This window comes from Stegodyphus dumicola, chromosome 7 (assembly GCF_044657685.1).
Source record: "Stegodyphus dumicola isolate Sdum_Otavi_A_Nest chromosome 7, ASM4465768v1".
In the NCBI taxonomy this organism is placed as follows: domain Eukaryota; kingdom Metazoa; phylum Arthropoda; class Arachnida; order Araneae; family Eresidae; genus Stegodyphus; species Stegodyphus dumicola.
In genome coordinates, this window is record NC_140774.1 from 51157357 (window position 1) to 51179534 (window position 22178).

General features: G+C 34.2%; 1 protein-coding gene across 9 annotated transcripts in view; it reads right to left on the reverse strand.

Moving 5' to 3' along the window:
• Positions 1-22178, reverse strand: part of narya (RING finger protein narya) — a 213841-nt gene that overhangs the window by 24732 nt on the left and 166931 nt on the right. For all 9 annotated transcript variants that reach the window (XM_085820189.1, XM_085820190.1, XM_085820192.1 and 6 more), the window contains one exon: positions 2784-2864. In XM_085820189.1, the coding sequence (XP_085676315.1) occupies positions 2784-2864 (81 nt within the window). The remainder of the gene's footprint in view (positions 1-2783; positions 2865-22178) is intronic.

Genomic DNA, 22178 nt, shown 5'->3' on the forward strand with positions numbered 1-22178 from the left:
ATTTTTTTAAATCTAGGCAGGCTGTGATTCAGTTAGTGCAGATATTTGGAGTTCTGTTGTATTATTTGAAAATGTACTCAAAATAACTATGTAAATGATTTCTCATCCTGGCATTTTTAAGCATATGCTATGAAACAAATATTATTGAGAAAACACTGAAGCTGAAACTACATATAAATAAAATTAATTTTATTCCATCTACATTCTTTATAGTCACTGTATGATGGTGCCACATCCCATCAGCAAGTGAAACTTTCTGTCAGAAAATTTCAGGTATAATATTATCAATTATGGGGTAATGTATAGTGGCTACTGAGGTCACCTATCCTAAACTCACTAGACTTCTTGTAAATTTATGTGAAAGAGCAGGTGTTAAGCTTGTTATCCCATGATATTATGCTTTATAAATGTGCATTATTCAGTATGTGGTACTATAACACCTGAAATGCTATGAAGAACATTCAACAAGAAGTTCTAACTTGAAAACAAATGCATATTGCTCCTGATAGTACACACATCAAGCATGATTAATTATTATTATTACTGGCATTTCATAATTTCAGAACATAATTTTGTGTTTTCTTTATTAATGGCATTTCATAATTCCAGAACATTATTTTCTGTTTTTCAACTTTCTAATGGCCTAATGCAATAGAGTTTCTTACTATAATAAATTGCACCTTACTAACACATATTAGTTTTATTAATAAAACTGCATCTGTGTTATACTATAACGTATACATCTGATGATATATATATGCTAATGACTGGACCATAGAATCTTCATTTCAGAGCTGCTACTCAATTATTAAGGGCATCATTTCATATTCAATTAATGATGCTCTACCCTTTTTTCATGATTCTGAAATTGACACTAAAGACACTGTAATCAGTCTCATAAGACACAATACAGTCGTCTACTGTAGGCAGACACAGGTCTCAGTAAAAGTAAATGGGACACAAGTAGGTAGACACAGGTACAAGTAAAAACAGGCGGGTCATTAGAAGTTTACCACTGGTCATACACAAACAGTCCTGCTGCCCTAACTGTGCAATTCCACCCTAGTTCTTAAGGAGGACACTGGTGGTAGCCAAGAGGGTCTTCTACATATCTTTCCCTACTAAGCAGTAAATGTCCCTAACCACTATACCACCTGAGGTGGTATAGTGGTTAGTGGCAGTATGTAGGCACAACTTTACAACTCTAGATGTTTGTACACTAAAGTTATTTCAGGGCTTAAGGATTTTTGATACCCTTCACATCACTTCACGGCTAGCTCAGAAATATCATGCTGCTCAAAGATGGGAAAACAAGAGTATGGAAGCACTGAAAGGTATTTGATAAGGATAAACAGGTAATGTAACTTTATTATTCACTACAGTATTGAAGACTGTATGCAAGCATACTGCTATTATTAGGTTTAAATTCAGATTATGTGAATATGGCAAAGCACATAAGGGCTATCTTCAAAGGGAGACAGAATCCTTTGTTGTGGATTTTATAAGAGAAATTGGCTCGCATTCCCATTACACATGTGGAAAACCATGAAACCAACCATGCAGCCAGTCCACTTACCAGGGACGAAACCCAGAATGAACTCTCTATATCCAGAGGTCTTGTCCATTCAGCCAGTGTTGGAGTCTACTGCTAATATTAAATGCTACTACAAAATGTTTGCTTTAGATTGAAAACAAAAATGCAATTTTTCAAACTGTAGATGCAAATTTTTTTTATTTCTTTATATTCATATTTGGGCTGTATGCCTTTGCATTTCTCTCCTTTTTTATTAAGCAAGACTATAATTTATCCTATACTAAATCGAGACGACAGACATTCCTTAAACTTTGAAGTCTTATTTTCATTAAGCAACACTTAATTTCTTGTCTCATGTAAAACAAGAACTTAACAGCTTTGCAATCTGCAGGTGAATAATTTGTGTTATTGAAATTATTTTTATTCTTTCATTAATTTTATTACAGTCAAACTTTGATAAGCTGAAATAGAAGTGGAAAGGGAATTGTATACTTGAAAATTTAATTCATCAAGAAAAATTAACATTAATTTTTAATGTTAAGAAAAGAAAAAGAAAGAAAAGTTAACATTAAATGGGAATTCTACATTTACACATTTAATGCAATTTATAGAATGTTGAATTTATTTAAGCAAAAGATCTGAAACTCAAGGGTAAACTCATTAATAATTTATATGCCTGAGTAAAAGAACTATAATAAAGGTCACTAATAACTCTTAATTAGAATTTGCAATGACCTGAATTTATGTTACCAATATAAAAATATTCTGATAATTGTAATTCTAATAGATAACAGTAATGATGGCCATCAGTAACTCTGAATTAAAATTTAAAATAACCTGATATTATGTATCAGAATAAAAATATTCTAATAACTAACTATAAAAATTAGTTAAGCAAACAGGCAGTACAGACTCTAAGAAATATATTTCCAATTTTCAACATTTTACCTCCTGTAAAAACTTATTGGGATTTAAATCATAAAATAATTTTAGCCTAATTTTATCTAAATAATAATGGAAAACAAGAGCAACACAAACCTTTTTTTAATAAAATATGGTAATATCATATATTCCCCCCCCCACAAAAAAAAAAAAAAAAAAAACTAAAATATTATTTAAAGCAATAATTTGGGGGAAAATAACTGATATGTAATTCTCTCTTATAAATTATTAGGTTTAAATTCAGATTATGACATTTTAGAATATGCTTGTTAAAACAATAATTAATGCATTCAAACTATTAACTTACATCATACTATCTTGAGATGACATAGGAGATGGAAACCTGCCTTTGCTTTTCCTAGATTCATCACTACCAACAGAGGACAAGCTGGAAATGGAAAAATTTATAAACACAACAAAGGAAAAACATACTTAATTTTAGTTAGAAAATAGAGAACAGGCAGTCAGAAATGGAGACTAATTTAAAGTATGGTTATGTTGCTGAATATAACTTTTCATGGCTAAATTTAAAAGTTACATAATTACCAATAATACTTGCACACACTATTTGTCAAAATTAAATTTTTTCTAAATAAAAATGGAAAACAAGAGCAACACAAACCTTTTTTTAAACAAAATATGTTAATATCACATATTTTTTCCAACAGAAAAAATAACTAAAATATTATTTAAAGCAATAATTTCAGGTTGAACATTAAGCATGAAGATTTATCATACTTAGATTACAAGAACTGAATATGTATGAATACTCTTAAAAATTAGGATACTCAGATTGAAACAGGTTAATTTTTTATATGCATTAAATGTAGTTCATACTGAGCAAGTGAAGATACAAATGTGCAATTTATATTGAAGCTTATGTTACATTTAATTGTCTAAAGAGAACTTTCAGTCATAAAAAAAATTCAATTATAAATTAAAACAGACAAAACTGCATATTAGCAAACATCTTTTTAATACACTAACATAAATATGATAAGATATTAAGAATACTAAAAAATATACTAAGTGAATAAAATTTTGATTAAATCAGTATTTTACTTTACTTAAAACTTTAGTTTTCTTTTGCATAACAACTGTAAAACTCTAAACAATTAGAATAATTGAAGTTATATCAATGAAATCAATAACTAGCTTATTGCCATCAAGTACTTGCCATGTTAATAGGTTGGTTAACTGATTTTGTCAAACATATAATAATTATCTGTTTCAGGACAGATGTCTTCATGTAGGACTTTTTAATGAAAACTGAATCGGAATCCTGTTACACTAGGAGAAAATTAAGGAAACTCTCATGCATCCAGCTTATTCACCATAAGTTTAACTCAAGATGAACTATGAGCACTCAGCAGCACTGGATGACAAGTGATTTCTCACTATGTTGAAATTTATTAACACTACAGCTTATTATTTCAAAAGTGAAAGAATTCATTTTTAATACTCAGAGATTTAATTGTTCATTGAAGTAATAATAACGACATTGAAAACATTAACTCTTCATACATTCTTTGAAAGTTCTAAATGAATATTAAAATTTTACAAAAATACATTTAAATCAGAAAATTTAGAAAGATGAGAAGACCAAGTAACATCATAAATTTCTACATGCCTCTTTTTTTTTTCAATGTGAATCTTTTAAATTCTGTTTAATTTCATCCATCCAAAAATTGTAAATTCTACAAGAAGCCACTTAGTTTTTGAAATATTCCATATCTCTGACATGAATACTGGCATATTCATAGCTTAAAGTACTGAAATTTAGTTTAACAAAATTTATTATTAAAATTTAATTCTGGGGAGAAATTTTCTATACTTTTATGTTAGTAAAATAAACTTTGATACATATCAGTACATCCTACGATTTCTATTTTATTATTTATTTTCACTATTCTTTCCAAATAATGCTATTTATTATTTAAAGAAAAATATAAATAACTGCATTCGGAGATGTTTTGTATTCATAGCTGATACCTAGAGACAATATTGAGAATACACTTGAATATGTAAATGACAGAAAATGGCAGACGTCTTTTCTAGGCTTATCAGCAGTCATGTTTTATCCCTGTCATTGAAGACTGAAAGCTTCCCTCCCCCCAGCTCTCTCAAATGAAATGATCTACAAATCATATTCTTTCATATTTCTCCAGATCATATTCTTTCACCTAAACCAGGGGCCATATCCTGACGTATGTGTACTTTCTTCTAGCCCCCTACATTCAAGTTTTATCTCGACGTCAAATAAATTTTCGAGCGTGCTTGGGTTTCTCGACTTTAAAAAAAAAAGTCCTGTATTTGGAGGAACAACATAGGCAGTATAATTTTGATAACTTCTGCATTGGGTCTTTTCACATCCAATAAATTTACCAGCTGTATTTTCTCAATATACTCTCTGTCAGGTCTTCAACCTTAAGCTTGTATCTACTGAGCAAATCTTTAATTTTGCTCTATCTTTCACCACATGAAATGCTTCTATGAAAGTGGCTTTATATACATACAACTTAATACTTGCTGCCTGGCTCTCCTAATAAAGTTTTCCAATGCATTTGTACCAGCAGTACTAGCTATCCTTGCAGTGCGGCGGTTGCTATGGTGACCATCCGTACTTCCCCAAATGGGTAAAGAAAAAAGTGAGTATCCAGTTGTTCCAAAACGTTTATTAGGGAACTTCTACCAGCAAAACTGCGGATTTTATCGACGTATCCACGATCAACCCGAAACCTTCTATGTGATTTATGAGAACCGGTGGAGCCTGTGATGCTGGGGAGGGCAGGCTAAGCATTTTGTTGTGTTGAGCCATAGCTCTAGAGTTTGTTTGAGTGCTAGTGTAGAGTTTAATCTTCTTTGCTAGCATAAACTAAGTACAAACTCCTAAGAGATTTTGCACTCTTAACAGACTTGGAGCCAATTATCGCTCGTCCGGAAATAACTACAAAGTCTTTAAAAGTTAAAAGGTTTTTAAGTCAGAACTGGAACATAAATGCACAACTCGTGCTTACAAAGCAGCCAACCAATTGTGGCAGTGTAACATAAAATAACAGTAAATTCAACTTGTCTAGTATTCAAAGGCTACACAAATAATTCAAAGCGAAATTGGCTCAAACTTCTAAAGTGCTAATCATTTAAATGTCAGCAGCTTAGCCGAAGAACAACCCTTATCTGAGCACGATAAATCTAGTAACACAGCTTCGAGAGGCAGAAACGTGCTTTGTGTTACAATCCAATAATCTCGGCTTAAATACTCAATCTAATTTGCATTCTGGTAGGGAAACGGAAAGAGAAGTGGCAGGAAAGATGTAAATCTTAAAATAACCTCATAAAGACTCACCTATTTAGGAAGCAGACACTAAGGCGAGACTCTGGAAAACTAAAGTGAATTATCACTATGTTTTTCTCAATCAAACAGAAAATGTAAGATATGTGTGAAAATCCTTTTTATTAAGAACTCAAATAGTTCACCAGAAGGCACTTCTTGTGCTGACAAAACCATACAACTTTTTCGGCATAATTCAAGTGATAGGAATTCAGATTAAAACTTCTTGTTGTAAGTCTTGTTAGCCAAAGGTATGCAGAAATTATTAACGCGCAAGTTAGCTCAAACCTCTACTGGTGTGACAAGCACTATTGGCAAGAATAAAACTCAACTCCGAAAACAGACTGCTCTTGTAGAATTTCTTGTTACTAGTAACTTGGACTTCATCAGGAACTAAACAATCTAAAACATTTCTTTAAACTTTATTTTTCTCTTTCTACCTCATTTAAGTACGCGAGAACTAAAATTAGCATTCTGGCAGGAAAACGGAAAGTGAAAATGACGGTAAAGATATTTAACGTAAAATAACTCGTTGCGTAAAATAAATAAATAGCTTACAAACTGGTTGTATTAACATAATGAAGCTTTCTTTATTTTAGTGAACAGTAATGAAACTTACATGGTTTCCTCATGGTATTGCGTATTCTAAATTAATTTCAAATAGCTTCATATTTTCCGATGTTGTATATTTTTAAAATGCTCTTAACTAAGAATTTCTAAAACTACAAAGTATGGCATAACAGATATCATATCTTTGAAGCCTTCAGATCTTTTCCTTAAACTGAATACAGGATACCACGGGAAGGAGGTGCTACTCCGTCTTGAAGACTTTTCAGCATAAGCTGTAATACACCATATACTTCAGTTCTAAATTAAAAACTAAATATAATAAGAATTATGGCTGCTATTCGGTGTGACTAGTGCTTATAAAATCACGGTTAACATTACTGCTGGTCTAATGCTTAACATTATACGAATACAAATAAAGAAAGCGCTTAAATGCTAATTAATACTACGATGAATGCTGAGATTTTGAATCTTGCATTAACTGCATCTTTTTACTTTGAAAAACTGGTCAAACCTTGTACAGAATATATTTGAGACTGAAATCTTCCGACTTCAGTGACCAGTATCCCAAATTCCGAATAATAAAATAATTATGTTAGAATACAAGCTAATCGGTTCCGATAAACTTATGAAACTGGACTTTTCTTTTATCCAGAAGACTCCACAAGGTGAAATCGAATTTATCCGAACAGGTATTTGGCTTCAGAGGTAAATCAGTGGCAGCTGCCTTACAGTTGTTGGTTCAGATAATGAAATGAATTGTAGTCTTTTTAAATTTTTGCTGACTACAAACTGTCTTACTCGGATCAGATATGACGACATACGTTTTTATTCTAAAAGGAGGTGAAAGTCTGTCGCAAAGAATAATTATTAGACAACTTTTAAAAAGCCAAGATTTTTGAAATTTAATGATTATTTTCTTTTCTTACTGTTTAATTACTTTATCAATTGCAAGTATCAATTTTTCCTTATTGTTAAAATTGAAAGATTTGCTGTTTATAAGAAATGAAATAAATTTAATGTATACTTTGCTATATAATCTAACCCACACTTCATCTTGGATTTCTGACAAATATATACCTAGATTATCTCAAATTTTAAATGCTACACCTTAGAGGACAAGAAATAATAAAAACTTTACTTTAGACTATTAAAATAAAATTTATTTACTTTAGACTATTAAAGATATTACACCGAATAGCAGCCATAATTCTTATTATATTTAGTTTTTAATTTAGAACTGAAGTATATGGTGTATTACAGCTTATGCTGAAAAGTCTTCAAGACGGAGTAGCATCTCCTTCCCGTGGTATCCTGTATTCAGTTTAAGGAAAAGATCTGAAGGCTTCAAAGATATGATATCTGTTATGCCATACTTTGTAGTTTTAGAAATTCTTAGTTAAGAGCATTTTAAAAATATACAACATCGGAAAATATGAAGCTATTAAAATTATTTACTTTAGACTATTAAAATAAAATAAAATAAAAAAAGGGGGGAAGAGAGAGCAGCCTTTTACTTTTTCAGTTACCTGCATTTTCTCATTTTGCACAAATTTTTCCACATCAATGAGTTATTGAAATTACTGAAAAGAATATTTTTCTTTTTCAAAATGCTTATAGAAGGATTAATGATATAAACTTACCACTGAAATCTGGTAAATATCGTTAAAACAAAATTGCAAAATGTCAACCAATTTAAGTAGGAGCCAGATGCAGTGCAAGAATTTTGCTACAGATTTCGTATATATGTAAATAATTTTATTTTTGGATAATATAACATGAAATGTTTGAAAGAGACAAAAAAAAAAAAAAAAAAAAAAAAAATAAGATTACAGCAGGCAAGTCTATTTAACATTAAGTAAATGGCAACCTCACTAAATTGACTAGAAACCACAAAGCTGGTGACTAGTTTTTATCCCAAATTTGGTGCAAATTCACCAAACTTGGTGACATTTTAATCCAGTCCCTGTATAACTAATTGACACTATAATCGAATAACTATGATTGATTCCTATATGTAACTGTAACCATATCCGACAATTAGATGTAAATTTAATTACATATGCCAGTAATTTCAAGAAATGGAAGCTATTAGAGATTTCTCAGAGGCTGGGTGAAAACTATACGAGACTGGAGAGAGACTATAGAAGACTGTAGAAAACTATAGCAGACTGGAGAGAGCATCTGCTCTGTTATTAGTTCAGAGCTGAATTCAAAGTACTGAGATATCCGCGAGAGCTTAGCCTTTTAAAGGCACTTTGCATTGCATTGTGTTTAATGTTCTTAGTTAGTTTGAAGTATAAATACTGATTGTGCTCTTTGATACTAAGAAGAGCTGTATGAGTATTTTTGTGGAAAGTACCAGAATTGTGAAGTCTTTCTTTTGGTAAAATAAATTTTATTGAGCTGTCTTCTGTTCTCTATGAATTAAATCCATTACAAACCCATACACATGAAACAATATAACAGCATAAAGTCAATGCATATTGTAGACTAACAGTTAATCAATGTTATTAGTCTCAATGGTATCTAATATAGTGTATGATTTTCTATTTATCAGATTTTATACAATTTCTGCATTTATCAGTGAGAGTTCTTACATTTTACTTAAATGTGAAGCCTGACTAATTAGAATTCACCAATGAGGTTTTTTTAGGTTCTGACAATATTATGAATTCTATTACATAAACAAGCCTCTATTCTCCCTCACAGACAAGTAACAACTTTTGGATCTTTTGATCCTTTGCGGTGCACTATACGTTAACGTCGGAATTTCAGCAAAAAAAGTTATATGCAGTCTATTTAGTCCTAAAGGAGTATACAGGTAAAATTTTGTAAAAATTGCACTTACCGTTTTAATTCTGTGGGTGTTCCATGAGGTGGAACACTGCACCGCTTTTAAAAGAGCTTAGAGCTTTAGAGCTTTTAAAAGTGCGACTAAGCAAGCATTGCAGTGAAGCACGAAAATGAGTAGAAGCGTTTGTATAAGAATGAAAAAACTCTGTATTATGGCTGTATACATGGTTTCCTGGATATACACAATATTCTTGAATATATACGGATAAATGAGAAAATATCTATATACACAAGTTTTATATAAAAAATATTTACAAATTTTCCTATTTCTTAGCTTCGTGAAATTGTTCAAAGCAAGTCACACCTTTTTAATGGAAGCACAAACCAACTTTGCAGGTTTTGCACATAAAACTTGTTATGTGCGGCTTCTGCTTCGTGCTACAATGTGCACATCGTCTACGCGTACCCTTCACTGGTATGTGTTCAACACTACTGTAGCGTTTTTCCCCTGAAAGCTTTACTTTATGCCTGGGAGTATCTTTAGGTCTTGAAGGAAGTCGCCTCTTCAAAGTTATCGCTGACACTTTCATGGCACAGAGAGAACAAAGCAAATTTAAACGGAAATCTTTGGCTGTATTTATTTCAGCTCCAGTTAGCATTTTATGTAGTATGTAACTGTTAATTACAGCTACATCTACAAAATGGAAAAAGATTCTTTGCCACCACTTTTTACTTTTACGATCTATTTTGTAAAGCGATACTAGTTGATCAAATTTGTCTATGTTAAACATAGAAAATGCTGTGGTTCACAAAGCAAATATTTATTACTGAGATATGCAGAGATACACACAGAGTTACATGCAAGCAGAGATAAGCACAAGCAGAATTGTTAAGTTTACGCTTATGTAGCCTTAGATTGCCAATAGATGGCGGTAGTGTTTGTAAAAAGAAACTGTAATGTCATAATTATGCATATGTATCAGTTCGTCTTTGGTGTTCGTCAATAAACGTTATGTGGAATAACGCTCCTCTGTTTATTACTTTACATTTGATTCAGTCTGATTTATTAGAGACTTACACATATTTTGTTTATGGTGCCTGCAAACCAGGATTATTACGAACCAGAAAATCGACAGACTGAATAGTTCGAAAATGGAGGGCGTTCTTGAAAATTTGAAAAAGAAACAATCGGCTGTAAGACAATTAACTACGAAACTGATTACCATAGTCAAAACAAATTTAGCAATTAATATTCCGCTAAATGAGAAAATTGAGATAATCGAAGATTTATATGAACAGTTAATTGAGAAAATCAACAAACTGAAAAGTTTAGATTCAGAAATAGAAACGAAAGTAACTTTGGAGGATATTGAAAATGAAATTACCTTAAGTCAAGAATACCAGGGTAAAACTGTTATATGGAGAGGAAGAATGCAACGATTTTTGAAGAAGAATTCGGAATCTTCTAGAACAGTTCATCAGAACGGAACGGCTAACGTTACACTTCCAGTTGAAGCGAAAACAGTGAAGTTGCTACGTCTGTAAATCGGAACTTATTACGGTGATTCGTGTAAATGGTTAGACTTTTGGAAACAATTCGAAAATACAATTCATAATCATAGTGTATTGAGGAAAACTGAAAAATTTGCGTACCTAAAATCCTTACTTGGCGGTAATGTTTTAGCTGCCATTTCCGGTTTCGCTTTAAGTGACCAGAATTATGATTCCGCAATAGAAATATTGAAAGAACGTTTTGGAAGACAAGATGTTGTCATCACTATCACTTCGCATATGAATAAATTATTATCTCTTGAACCAGTGGGGAACATTTCAAATTTTAAAGCACTGCGTAAGCTGTACGATGAATGCGAAGTCAACATTCGAAGTTACTTCTGAAAGTTATGGAAATATTCTGTGTTCTATCATTTTGCAGAAATTTCCAGGGGAATTAAATTTGGAATTTAAAGTCGAAAAATGGAAGCAGGATTTGATATAAAGGAGCTTATAGAATTCTTAAAAAAGGAAGTTAACTGTCAAGAAGCTGCAAGTTTAATGAACTCTGCGAAAACGAATCAGAAACCATACATTCGTCAAAATGAACAACGCACGAGAGCTTATCCGTATTATAAACCAAAAGTTCCGACTGCTTCAGCTTTATCAACAATTGGATAAAAATGTATATTTTGTGACAAAGAAGATCATACGAAATATAAATGTACTGAGGTGAACTCTGAAGAAAAACGCAACATTTTGAAACGTACAGGAAAATGTTTTCTGTGTTTTAGATATAAACATTTAGCTATCAACTGTACGAGCAAACAGTTTTCCTGCAAAAAGTGCCGCGGTAAACATCATGAAAGTGTGTGTGTAAATCCCACATCAGCTGTCTCCAGTGTAAAAAATAAGGAAACCGAAACATCGGCAGAAATTGTTCAAAATTCTTCTGCCCAAACTGGATCTAAAATGCGGATATACGAGTACCAGATGTAGAAATCAAATCTAACCTCCAAGCATTCGGCATCACTTTGACAGACTGCTGCGGCGCCGATGGAACGAGTCATATTTCCGTTTTAATCGGCGTGGACATTTTGTGGAAAATAGCAAGCGAAGAAATAAAAAGGATAAACAGAAATGCCGTAGCGATGAAAACTTTGTTTGGGTGGTGTATACAAGGCAAATTTTTTTCATCAGACTTTGAAATCCCTGATGCGTGTTTAAACGTAAGTGTAGAAGAGAAACTTCTAAAAAGCGTCGAATCGTTTTGGGATACTGAATCTATCGGAATTAAAAATATTTCTGACGAAGAACAAAATGAAATGGCCTTGCAAATATTTAACAACTCGATTACACAAAAGGGTGATAGATACGAAGTTAGACTTCCATGGAAAGATCAGAATGTGACTTTTAAGAATGCTGAAAGACGATTCTTAAATCTGATCGAACAATTGAAATCAAACTTGAACTTTTATGCGCAATATAAAGAAGTGATTGACTATCAGTTTAAGGAAGAAATCATAGAAAAGGTCGATCTTGGTACTCCATCTGGGAGACGAACTTACTACATACCTCACCGTGCTGTCATCCGTGAAGATCATAATTCTACAAAACTTCGCATTGTTTATGATGCTTCTTCAAAGGAAAAAAATCATGAATCTCTAAATGATAATTTACTACAAGGACCAAATCTCCTTCCTGAACTTTTGAAAGTTTTAATAAATTTTCGACTTAATCGAATTGCATTTACGTCAGATATTGAGAAAGCGTTTTTGCAAATTTCTCTTGCACCAGAAGATCGAGATTCAATGCGATTTTTGTGAATTGACGAGAATTCAAGTTTGAGCAATCCGAGAATTCAAGTTTATCGGATGTGTCGTGTAATTTTTGGAGCAAAATCAAGTCCATTTTTGCTGAGCGCTTGCATTAAGCATCATTTAAAGAAATTTGAAAACATCTATCCCATAACTATAGAAATGTTAGAAAACTTCATGTATGTTGACGATTTTATTTGTGGATCAGATATGGAGGAGGAAGCTATACAAATATATCATGAAGCCAATGATATAATGAAAAAGGCATCAATGACTTTGACCAAATGGAATTCTAATTCGGATACTATACAAAACCAGTATAAATCAAGTGACAACTTCGTTAGCTTTAAATTGCCTGACTGTGATTCCCCCTCAAAGATTCTTGGACTTCAATGGAATACAATTAAGGATATCTTCTGCTTTAATGCTCAAGACGTTATTGATTTCATCCAGTCAAATGACCAAACAAAATGTTGTGTTTTAAAAAGCTGCTTCAAAAATCTTCGATCCTGTTGGGTTTCATGCTCCATATGTTATTCAAGCAAAAGTTCTGTTTCAGGATTTATGGCTGAAAGGTGTTGATTGGGATGAAATTATCCCACCAGAATTGCAAGACAAGTGGAACAAATGATATAGGCAACTATGTGATATACCTAATATCCAGATACCTCGGTGGTATTTTTGTGATGTTGATGAAATGCCTGAAACACTGGAACTACATTGTTTTTGTGATTAATTTCAAAGTGCTAACGGAGTAGCAGTGTACGTGAAATTCCGTAGTTTAAAATATTGTGGAACAAGTTTAGTGATAGCCAAGAGCAGAGTGGATCCCCTGAAAACATTATCTTTACCAAGACTCGAGCTTATGGCAGCAGTGTTAGGTGCAAGACTTGTAACTACAGTCCGTGTGCATTTTCCTCAAGCTAAGATTCATTTATGGACAGATTCTCTTATTGTGCTACACTGGATAAAAAACTCACCATGGCGATGGAAAACATTCGTACAAAATCGAGTATCTGAAATTCAAGACAAAACATCCCCGAGTATGTGGAATCATTGTCCTGGCTCAGATAATCCAGCCAATAAAATCGCACGCGGTGTTAAAGTGAGTGATCTTGTAGTAGATCAAGTGTAGTGGCATGGACCTCCATGGCTTCATCAAAATGAAATAAATTGGCCTAAAGTGAACGAGCATTGTAACATAGTAGATAATGTTGAAGAAAGAGTTGTGACTCAAGTTACTAGCAGTGTTCAACCTTTACAACCTGTGTTAAAAATAGAAAACTTTAGTGACTTAGGTAAACTTTTAAGAGTCACGTCATATGTATTTAGATTCATTAATAATTTAAAGTCACAGAATAGAGTGATTGGTCCTGTGACCAAAAATGAAATATGTAATGCTATGTGTTACTGGATTATCTTATCACAAGGTGAGTATTTTTTTGAAGAGTTGAATGATGTTAAATGTAAAAAACCATTGTCTCATAATTCCAAATTGTTTGGGTTAAATCCAGTAATGGATGAAAATGGTTGTTTAAGAGTTGGAAGTAGATTAGTAAAATCATCATTAGATGTCGATGAAATTCAGCCTATAATATTACCAAATAATTATTTTTCTCGTTTAATTATTTTGAATTCTCATCAAAAGGTACTTCATAGTGGTGTAAATGAAACTTTAGTGCAAAAGGGAAATTTTGGATTTTAAAAGCTAGACGTTTTGTAAAATCTGTGTTACATGATTGTAGATTTTGTAAAAAATATAATGCTAAAGCTGGACACGAGATATCGGCTCCTCTTCCTGCTGACCGAGTGGAGAAACCTCAACCATTTGAGGTAAGTGGCATAGATTTCGCTGGCCCTTTGTATTTAAAGGATGGTACAAAAGTGTATATCTCATTGTTTACCTGTGCAGTGACTCAAGGAATCCATTTAGAATTGTTATTGAATTTAAGTACAGAGTGTTTCATTCAAGCCTTACGTAGATTTTTTGCACGTACGGCCCAAGGCCCAAGGCGTTTGACTTCCGGAGTACCTTTGCAACTTAATGCAATTACCTCCACAACTTCGATAAGGAAACTGAGTTGAATAAGAAAAAGCATTGGCTAAAGGAAAAATGAACAAACCGTTAAGGGTTTACTATGAAGGAAATGAATAAGGAGTCCACATAAGGGACGAGTAATTCTCTCTGCTTTCAACTTGTAATTCAAGATTGAAAGAGAGAGAGGTGTTGATTGAGGCGAATTCCGGAACGCATTGTGTTAATGGAATCGGAAAGGTTGAAAGAAAACAGCCGGGAAACATGGTGTTCCAGGGCTTGGGAAAGGTAATGTTCGGTAATACGGACAGCCGCAGTGATAGCTAATGCCTTGGGGATGAGCAGGGGAGGGGAAGAGTCTTGCGACTAAAACTGGAATCCAGTGAAGAAGGAGCGAAGAAGAGGGGGGGGGGAATTGTCAATTCAGGAAGGCGAAAAGTTCTCCGACCGCCCGTGGCGAGAGGAGAATAGGAGCAACTTTTCGAGCGGAAAAGAACCGTGAGGAAAGTTAACTGTGAAAAAGACGGAGAAATTATTAGAAGAGGATTTAAAGGGACAGAGATAGAGGTAGGGAAGGAAGTAAAAGGAATTAAAGGAAGGGAAAAGAATTAAGGGGGAGAGCGAGATTTAAATTTAATTAATGAAGAAGGTCTTGAAGTGATGAAATGCAAGCCTGTGATGCCTGTGATACCTGTGCAAAAATAAGGAGTTGATAAGTTATAGTAAGGTAAAAGAAGCTCTGCAGGAATGATAAAATAATGGATTAATTATTGCTGCATTAGTTAAGTCTTAGTTTTAATGGATTTTATTAGTAGCTAAATTAGTTTGAATACGTTGATTTTAATTATTGCTAATTTTTAAAGGTAACTTTAATGTTAAAAGTCTGGTCCGTGATAAATGAAGAGGTGAGGTCCTGATAAATGGGGGGAGGTCATGTTTAGTGGTACAGATGTAGGTCGCGATAAACGTGGCCGGATTAGGTCTGGCGGGCAGTGATGTAAAAAATAAGAGTTAATTAAGGGTCGCCGGGTTAGGCCCGTGAAGTGCTGGTTAAAGTTTAAATTTAAAAATTAGAAAGAATTCCTAGTCAAGCAAGCACCTCCGCTTTGGCTTCCTAGGAAAGATGTTAAATGTTCTATCAAGAACGCTCCTAGGTCGCTTAGCAGAGCTGGGCTCTGCTGGATTATAAGCAGGAAGTGAGTGCAAGACCGGGTTTTTGATCTGAGATAGTCTATTGAAAAACTTGGCCGAATTTTGCCGAAAAAAGGCGTCCAGGGGTAGAATTTTGAGATCATTATGTAGCACTTCATTCCGGACGAAATAATGAGCATTGGTGAGTATGCGAAGCGTAACACTCTGGAATACTTGGAGTTTCTTTAGGTGACTGTTGGCTGCGGTTGACCAGATGATAGCTGCATAGGTGAGGATGGGAAAGATGGTACTGCGATAAAGGAGGATCTTGTTGCTGAGGGAGAGGTTGCTGGTTCGGTTGATAAGTGACATTAGTTGAGTTCTGACGGTTCTTGCTTTGGCTATTGTATAGTTGATATGGGTACTCCAGAGTAGCTTCGCATCTAGATAAACTCCCAGATATTTATAGGAATCCACCCAGGGTATCTCCTCATCAAATAACCTGAGTGGTTGGAGTTGACTATGGACATTCCTCTTTCTGGAAAAGAAAACGGTGGCGGCACTTTTTGCGACGTTAATTTTGATTTTCCAGGTAATGAGCCAGGACTTCAAGTCTGTTAAGTAAAGTTGAAGGTGATTGAGAGTGGCGTTATGTGTTGGGTGCTGAGAAATGATGGCTGTGTCGTTTGCGTAAAGGGCTAGATCGACACTTGGTGATTGTGGTATGTCATTTACATACAAGTTGAAGAGCGTAGCGCTAAGAATTCCTCCCTGAGGCACTCCCGCCAGGATAGGATGAGGAGAAGAGACAGAATATTTAACTTTGACAGAAAAGGTACGATTATTGAGGTAAGAGTGCATTATGTGCACAAAATTAGCCGAAATTTCAAGTCGCATGAGCTTGAATAAAATTCCGATATGCCAACACCTGTCGAAAGCCTTTGCTACGTCTAAATAGACTATAGTTGTAGGCTTTCCACTGCGAGATCCTGAGTGAATGATTTCTACTACCCTCAGTAGCTGGGTCTGAGTTGAGTGTTTTGCGCGAAAACCGAATTGTTGAGGAATAATAATATTTCGGCTTCGGCAGAAATCATTCAGGTATCTAAGCAGTATAGCTTCGTAGATTTTACTAAGTGAAGACAGGAGGCTGATCGGTCTATAATTTTGAGGGACCTTAGGGTCCATGCCAGGTTTTAGAATAGGAATGACTAAAGCATTCTTCCAGCTATTAGGATAATATTTTAACCTTAGCATTGAGTTAATCAAAACTGCTAGGTAAAATATGAATTTAATAGGCAAATTTTTAATCATGCGATTAGAAATCCTATCAAGGCCCGGTGCTTTTGCAGGGGTGAGATTTTTGACAATTGCAGAAATCTCAGTCATGGTTGTGGTGATGGGTTCCTCAGAATGTGTATCTGAGGAGAGAAATTCTTCAACTTGGTGTTGAACTTCATGCGTGCGCGTTGCACAGGTATCGAACATGAGTCCAGTGTTTATTGAGAATTGTGTTTGAAGACTGTCCGCTATGCGTTCAGCCTTCTCAGTGTCTGTTAATGCCATCCGGTCATTGACCGTGCCCATTAGGGGGGGGGGAATGTCATGTTTAGGTTTGCGTAGCCGTGCGCTAGCAACCCAGAGGCTATTGTCAGAAGTCTTTAAGGACTTAAGATAATTTGAGTATTTATCATCTGCAAATTTTTTAATGTCAGACTTGATCTCATTCTGGATTCTTCGCAGTTGTACTCAAAAGGATTCTAAACGTGTGTTTTGCCAATCTCTGCGAAGACGGTTTTTAATTTTGATTTTATCCTTAATGAAGTCAGGTAATTTATAGTGATTAGGTCTGAATTTGGGTTTGGAAGCAGCTGTGAACGCACTTCCCAGGGTTTGGTTGAGCCTGTCAATGGCTAAGTCAACCTCCTGATTATCGTTAATTTTGATAGGGGGGAGAATACCATTTTCCAAAACATACCGAAAGTTGTCCCAGTTAGTCGAGACTTGCGCCGGTAAATTTTGGTAGTTTTAAGGGTGAGGTGAACCGAATAATGGTCAGAGGACAGTTCCGGAATCACTTTGATCGAATAATCTAATGGAATATTTTTAAATAAGGCCAAATCAATAATGGAAGGAGCACCTAACCCCCCAGGAAACTGGTAATGGGTAGGTGAGTTCGGCGCTATAATTTGGATACGGGCGTCCTGAGCCCAAATTTTGAGGTTATCGCCATAGTTGTTGGCAGTGACACAATCCCAACTTCTATGACGGGCATTTAAATCTCCTGCGATAATCAGGTTATTTGCAACACCACTTAATTTTCTGAGATCAGAGAGAAATGCAGGTCCCTGTCTCGGAGGCATGTAGCAGGACGCTACTGCTATTGGGGGGGAATTTTGAATATGAATTTGGATAATTGTCGCTTCTAGGGCCTCCAGTGGTGGCGTGGGTATTCTAGAATGCTTTAAAGAGCATTTTACATAAATGCTAGTACTGCCACTAGTGCGAACAGTGTCACTGATGCATACCTCTCTATCATTTCGGTAGCAGAAATAATTCGCGATGTTCGCGCTAAGTCCCTCAACCAGATGAGTCTCCTGAACGAGGAAGAGGTCCATGTGGTGCTCATTAATAAAATCCCGGACTTCGTGGATCTTGTTCTTTATTCCGTTGGCATTCCAGAACGAAATCAGGAGGTCTTCTTTATTTGAGTCGTTGAACTTAATGACTTAGTTGAGGAGTCCAACGTAGGCTTCATAAATAAAAAATGCTCGCTCAGGTCCGGTGGAGACTGTCCGTAGCTGAGGCAGGGCATTTTTGAAGGCTTTCAATAAGGTTTTATGTTCGATTCCAAACTCAGATGAGATCTGGAATACGCAACGGAGAGTATCGGTGCAGTTGTAGTCCTCAGAAGTTGGGGCTAGAGTCTGGGCCGGTGGTGCTGTCTGTGGTGCAGGATGCAGTGTCGGGGCTTCCTTGAGGGCTTGCTTCTGGCCTTGCTTCTGCTCTGAAGTCATGTTAAGTCCGGGATTTTTTCGTCCGGAAGCGATTTCGCTAAATAGGGGATCTGTACCACTAAGGAGAGGTTTAGCTGGCGCCGGTACAAATTTTGATTTCCCGCTATCCTTACGAATGTTGGGGTTTTTGCCCTTGTTCATGGGATTCCTGGGACAGTGGAACCAGTTGGTCGCATGCTGTCCAAGGCAGTTCGCACATGTGTTCGGTTCCTCAGGATCTTTGGTACACTGGTACGCAAAATGCGGGCCAGCGCACCGCAGGCATTTGATGGGGAGCGTGCACACTGCTGAACTGTGGAAATATCCTTGGCAGCGCCAACACTGACTGGGTCCCTTTTTTCCGTGATTGCACGTACGGGTATTTGTAGAGTTATTTATTCTGATAATGCTAAAACCTTTAAAACTGCTAATCGTGAATTAAAATATTTGTATAAATTGTGTAAAGATGAAAAAATTTTAAATTTCCTTGGGAAAATGGGTTTGAATGGAAATTTATTGTAGAAGGTGCTCCTTGGTGGGGAGGATTCTGGGAATGTTTGGTAAGATCTGTAAAAATTTGTTTAAAACGTATCTTAGGTAAAGCTTCTTTATATTATGAAGAACTGTATACTGTCTTAGTTGAAGTTGAAGCTGTTATTAATTCTAGACCTATAACTTATGTATACAATGAACCAAATGAACCTGATCCTCTTTCACCATCTCATTTTATAATTGGATCTAGATTGACTGTTTTACCTTCACCTGAATCTAAACTAGAATCTACAAGATCTCAGTTGATTAAAAGATGGAAGCATAGGCAATTAATATTAGAGCATTTTTGGAAAAGGTTTTATAAAGACTATTTGTTAGAATTAAGATCAGTCATGTTTTCAAAAACTCCAAAGAATGCTACCGTGTTTAAAATTAATGATGTTGTACTTGTACGAGAAGATAATGTGAAACACTGTAACTGGAAGATAGGTAGGATTAAGGAATTATTTCACAGAAGAGATGATAGAATTAGATCTTGTAAGATTCAGTTGGATAAGGGTGTTGCTAGAAGACCAATTGAAATACTTTATAACCTTGAAGTTCAGTAAAATGGGGGAGAGTGTTAAGTTTATGTATCCTTAGATTGCCAATAGATGGCGATAGTGTTTGTAAAAAGAAACTGTAATGTCATAATTATGTATATGTATCAGTTCGTCTTTGGTGCTCGTCAATAAACATTGTGTGGAATAACGCTCCTCTGTTTATTACTTTACATTTGATCCAGTCTGATTTATTAGAGACTTGCACATATTTTGTTTAAGAATAATACAAGTAATGATAAATACAAGCAAATAAGTAAGTACAAGCAAGGATGAGCAGTTACAGAGGTCATATATATAACTTTATAACAGATCATGGTTTAACAAATCATAAACAAGACACAATAAATAACCAATCAAAAGTAACATACAGAATGGGATTAAGTTTCAGAATAACTCGGACCTGGCTGAAAGCTAATGAATGTTTCGGACGTGAGAGAAAGCTATACTTCCTTTTAACCAGTAAGAATGCGATTACAAGTATCTCAACACTCCCGCTTAATCGCACATTATACAAAACATAAAAGAATTAAACAATTTTTAAACAGCTCAATGATAACAGTTCATAGAATTTTGTTTTGGAAAAAGCCTTAGTTAACATATCTGCAATGTGTAAACCTGACTGTACATATTCAATTCTAATATTATTTTCCTTAACAGTCTTACGAGTGAATTTTAATTTTATATCTATATGTTTCAACCTGCCTGAAAAGTTTTCATCAACAATACTTTTAATACATGACTGGTTATCTTCAAAAATATAAACATTTTTAACACTGGAAATTTCATTTACTACATTTTTTACCCATAAAACATCTTGAATACCTTTACATAAAGCAATTATTTCAGCTTCTGTTGATGAAAGTGCAATACACTTTTGCTTGTTACAGCACCACATAATAGGACAGTTTGAAAACAGTATAAAGTAACCAGTAATTGATTTCCTATCTTGAGTATCTCCCCTCCAATCTGCATCTACATACAAACACAAGTTTGCCCTTTCCAAATCACCCTTTTTGTATATCAATTTTAAATTTAAGGTGTTTTTCAAGTACCTAAGAATTCTTTTTAGAGCACACCAGGCAACATCAGTAGGATGCTCCTGCAGTTGGCTTAAGCAATTTACTGCAAACAAAACATCTGGCCTTGTGATATATGCTAAGTAAATTAAAGATCCAATTAATTCTTTGTATGGGCCATGAAATGCATTTCCTTTCTGAAAATCAGCTGCTCTAGATTTTGGTTCAATGGGAGTTAGGGCTATTTTACAATCAGACATTTTAAATTTATCAACTAATTTTTCAATATATGGTTTCTGATCTAAATATAAACAACCAGACTCAAACTTCAGTCTAATACCCAAGAATTCTGAGACACTTTCAGATTTTGACATTTGAAATTCACTAGACAACAATGATATTATAATATTTGTTTCTTTTACATCCGAACTTTCAATTATTAAGTCATCTACATAAACAGCCATAATTACTTTCTTACAATTTAGATTTCTGATAAAAATACATGGTTCGGAGTCCAATAGCTTAAAATCTAATTTAATAACAAAATTAAGAAATTTCTGATACAGGGTTCGTACACATTTCCTTACATGAAAATTAAGGACTTTTAAGGACCATCAAAGAAAAAATTAAGGACCTATCAGCAAGTAAAAAAAAAAAGGAAAAGAATAAAGCAATTATCCATACAACCGACTTCATGCTTGTAATTTCACTTTAAGAAACTAACAGAAGTGTGTATTATGCACTATTATTAAATTCATTTAATACTTACCATAAAACAATTTTGAAAATTAAACTAACTCCCTACAAGTTATGAAGAAGATAACATTAAATTAGGAACATAATTTCTTGAAAAACATGTATAAGTGTACTTTACACTAATAACAGTCACTATTTTAGAGATTTAATGATTATTATTTAGCTTATTTGATATTTATTTAAACACAGTCAACTACTATTATAATCACAATGTAAGAATATTTTGCAGATTAAAATAACTGATTTGTAAACATACAATTTATTTTCTTGGTTTTTTTTGAAAGATACTAGAATAATAAACTGTACAATAAAAGATACAAAACATTTGTGCTTTTTTTAAATCTGAAATCTTTTCAGCTATTTTAACATCTAATTTATTTATGTCTATTTCCTTTTCTTTAGCTATTCTTCTAAGTTCATTTGCTTTAATAAACAAATCAATGTTCCTGCTGGTCTCAGCTTCATCTGCTAAAGCATCTACTTCTTCATTAATATCTTTAATGTCCCTTTGAAGAAATTTGTTCTTCTGCTTCATATAATCAATTTCTTCCTTAATAATATTTCTTTTCCTCTTTAAATTTTCAGATTTAGTTAAAGATTTTTGTTCTTCTAAATACTGCATATATTTAGACCTTGCAGAAGCTGCTGCTGATCTCATTTCTTTATTAATTT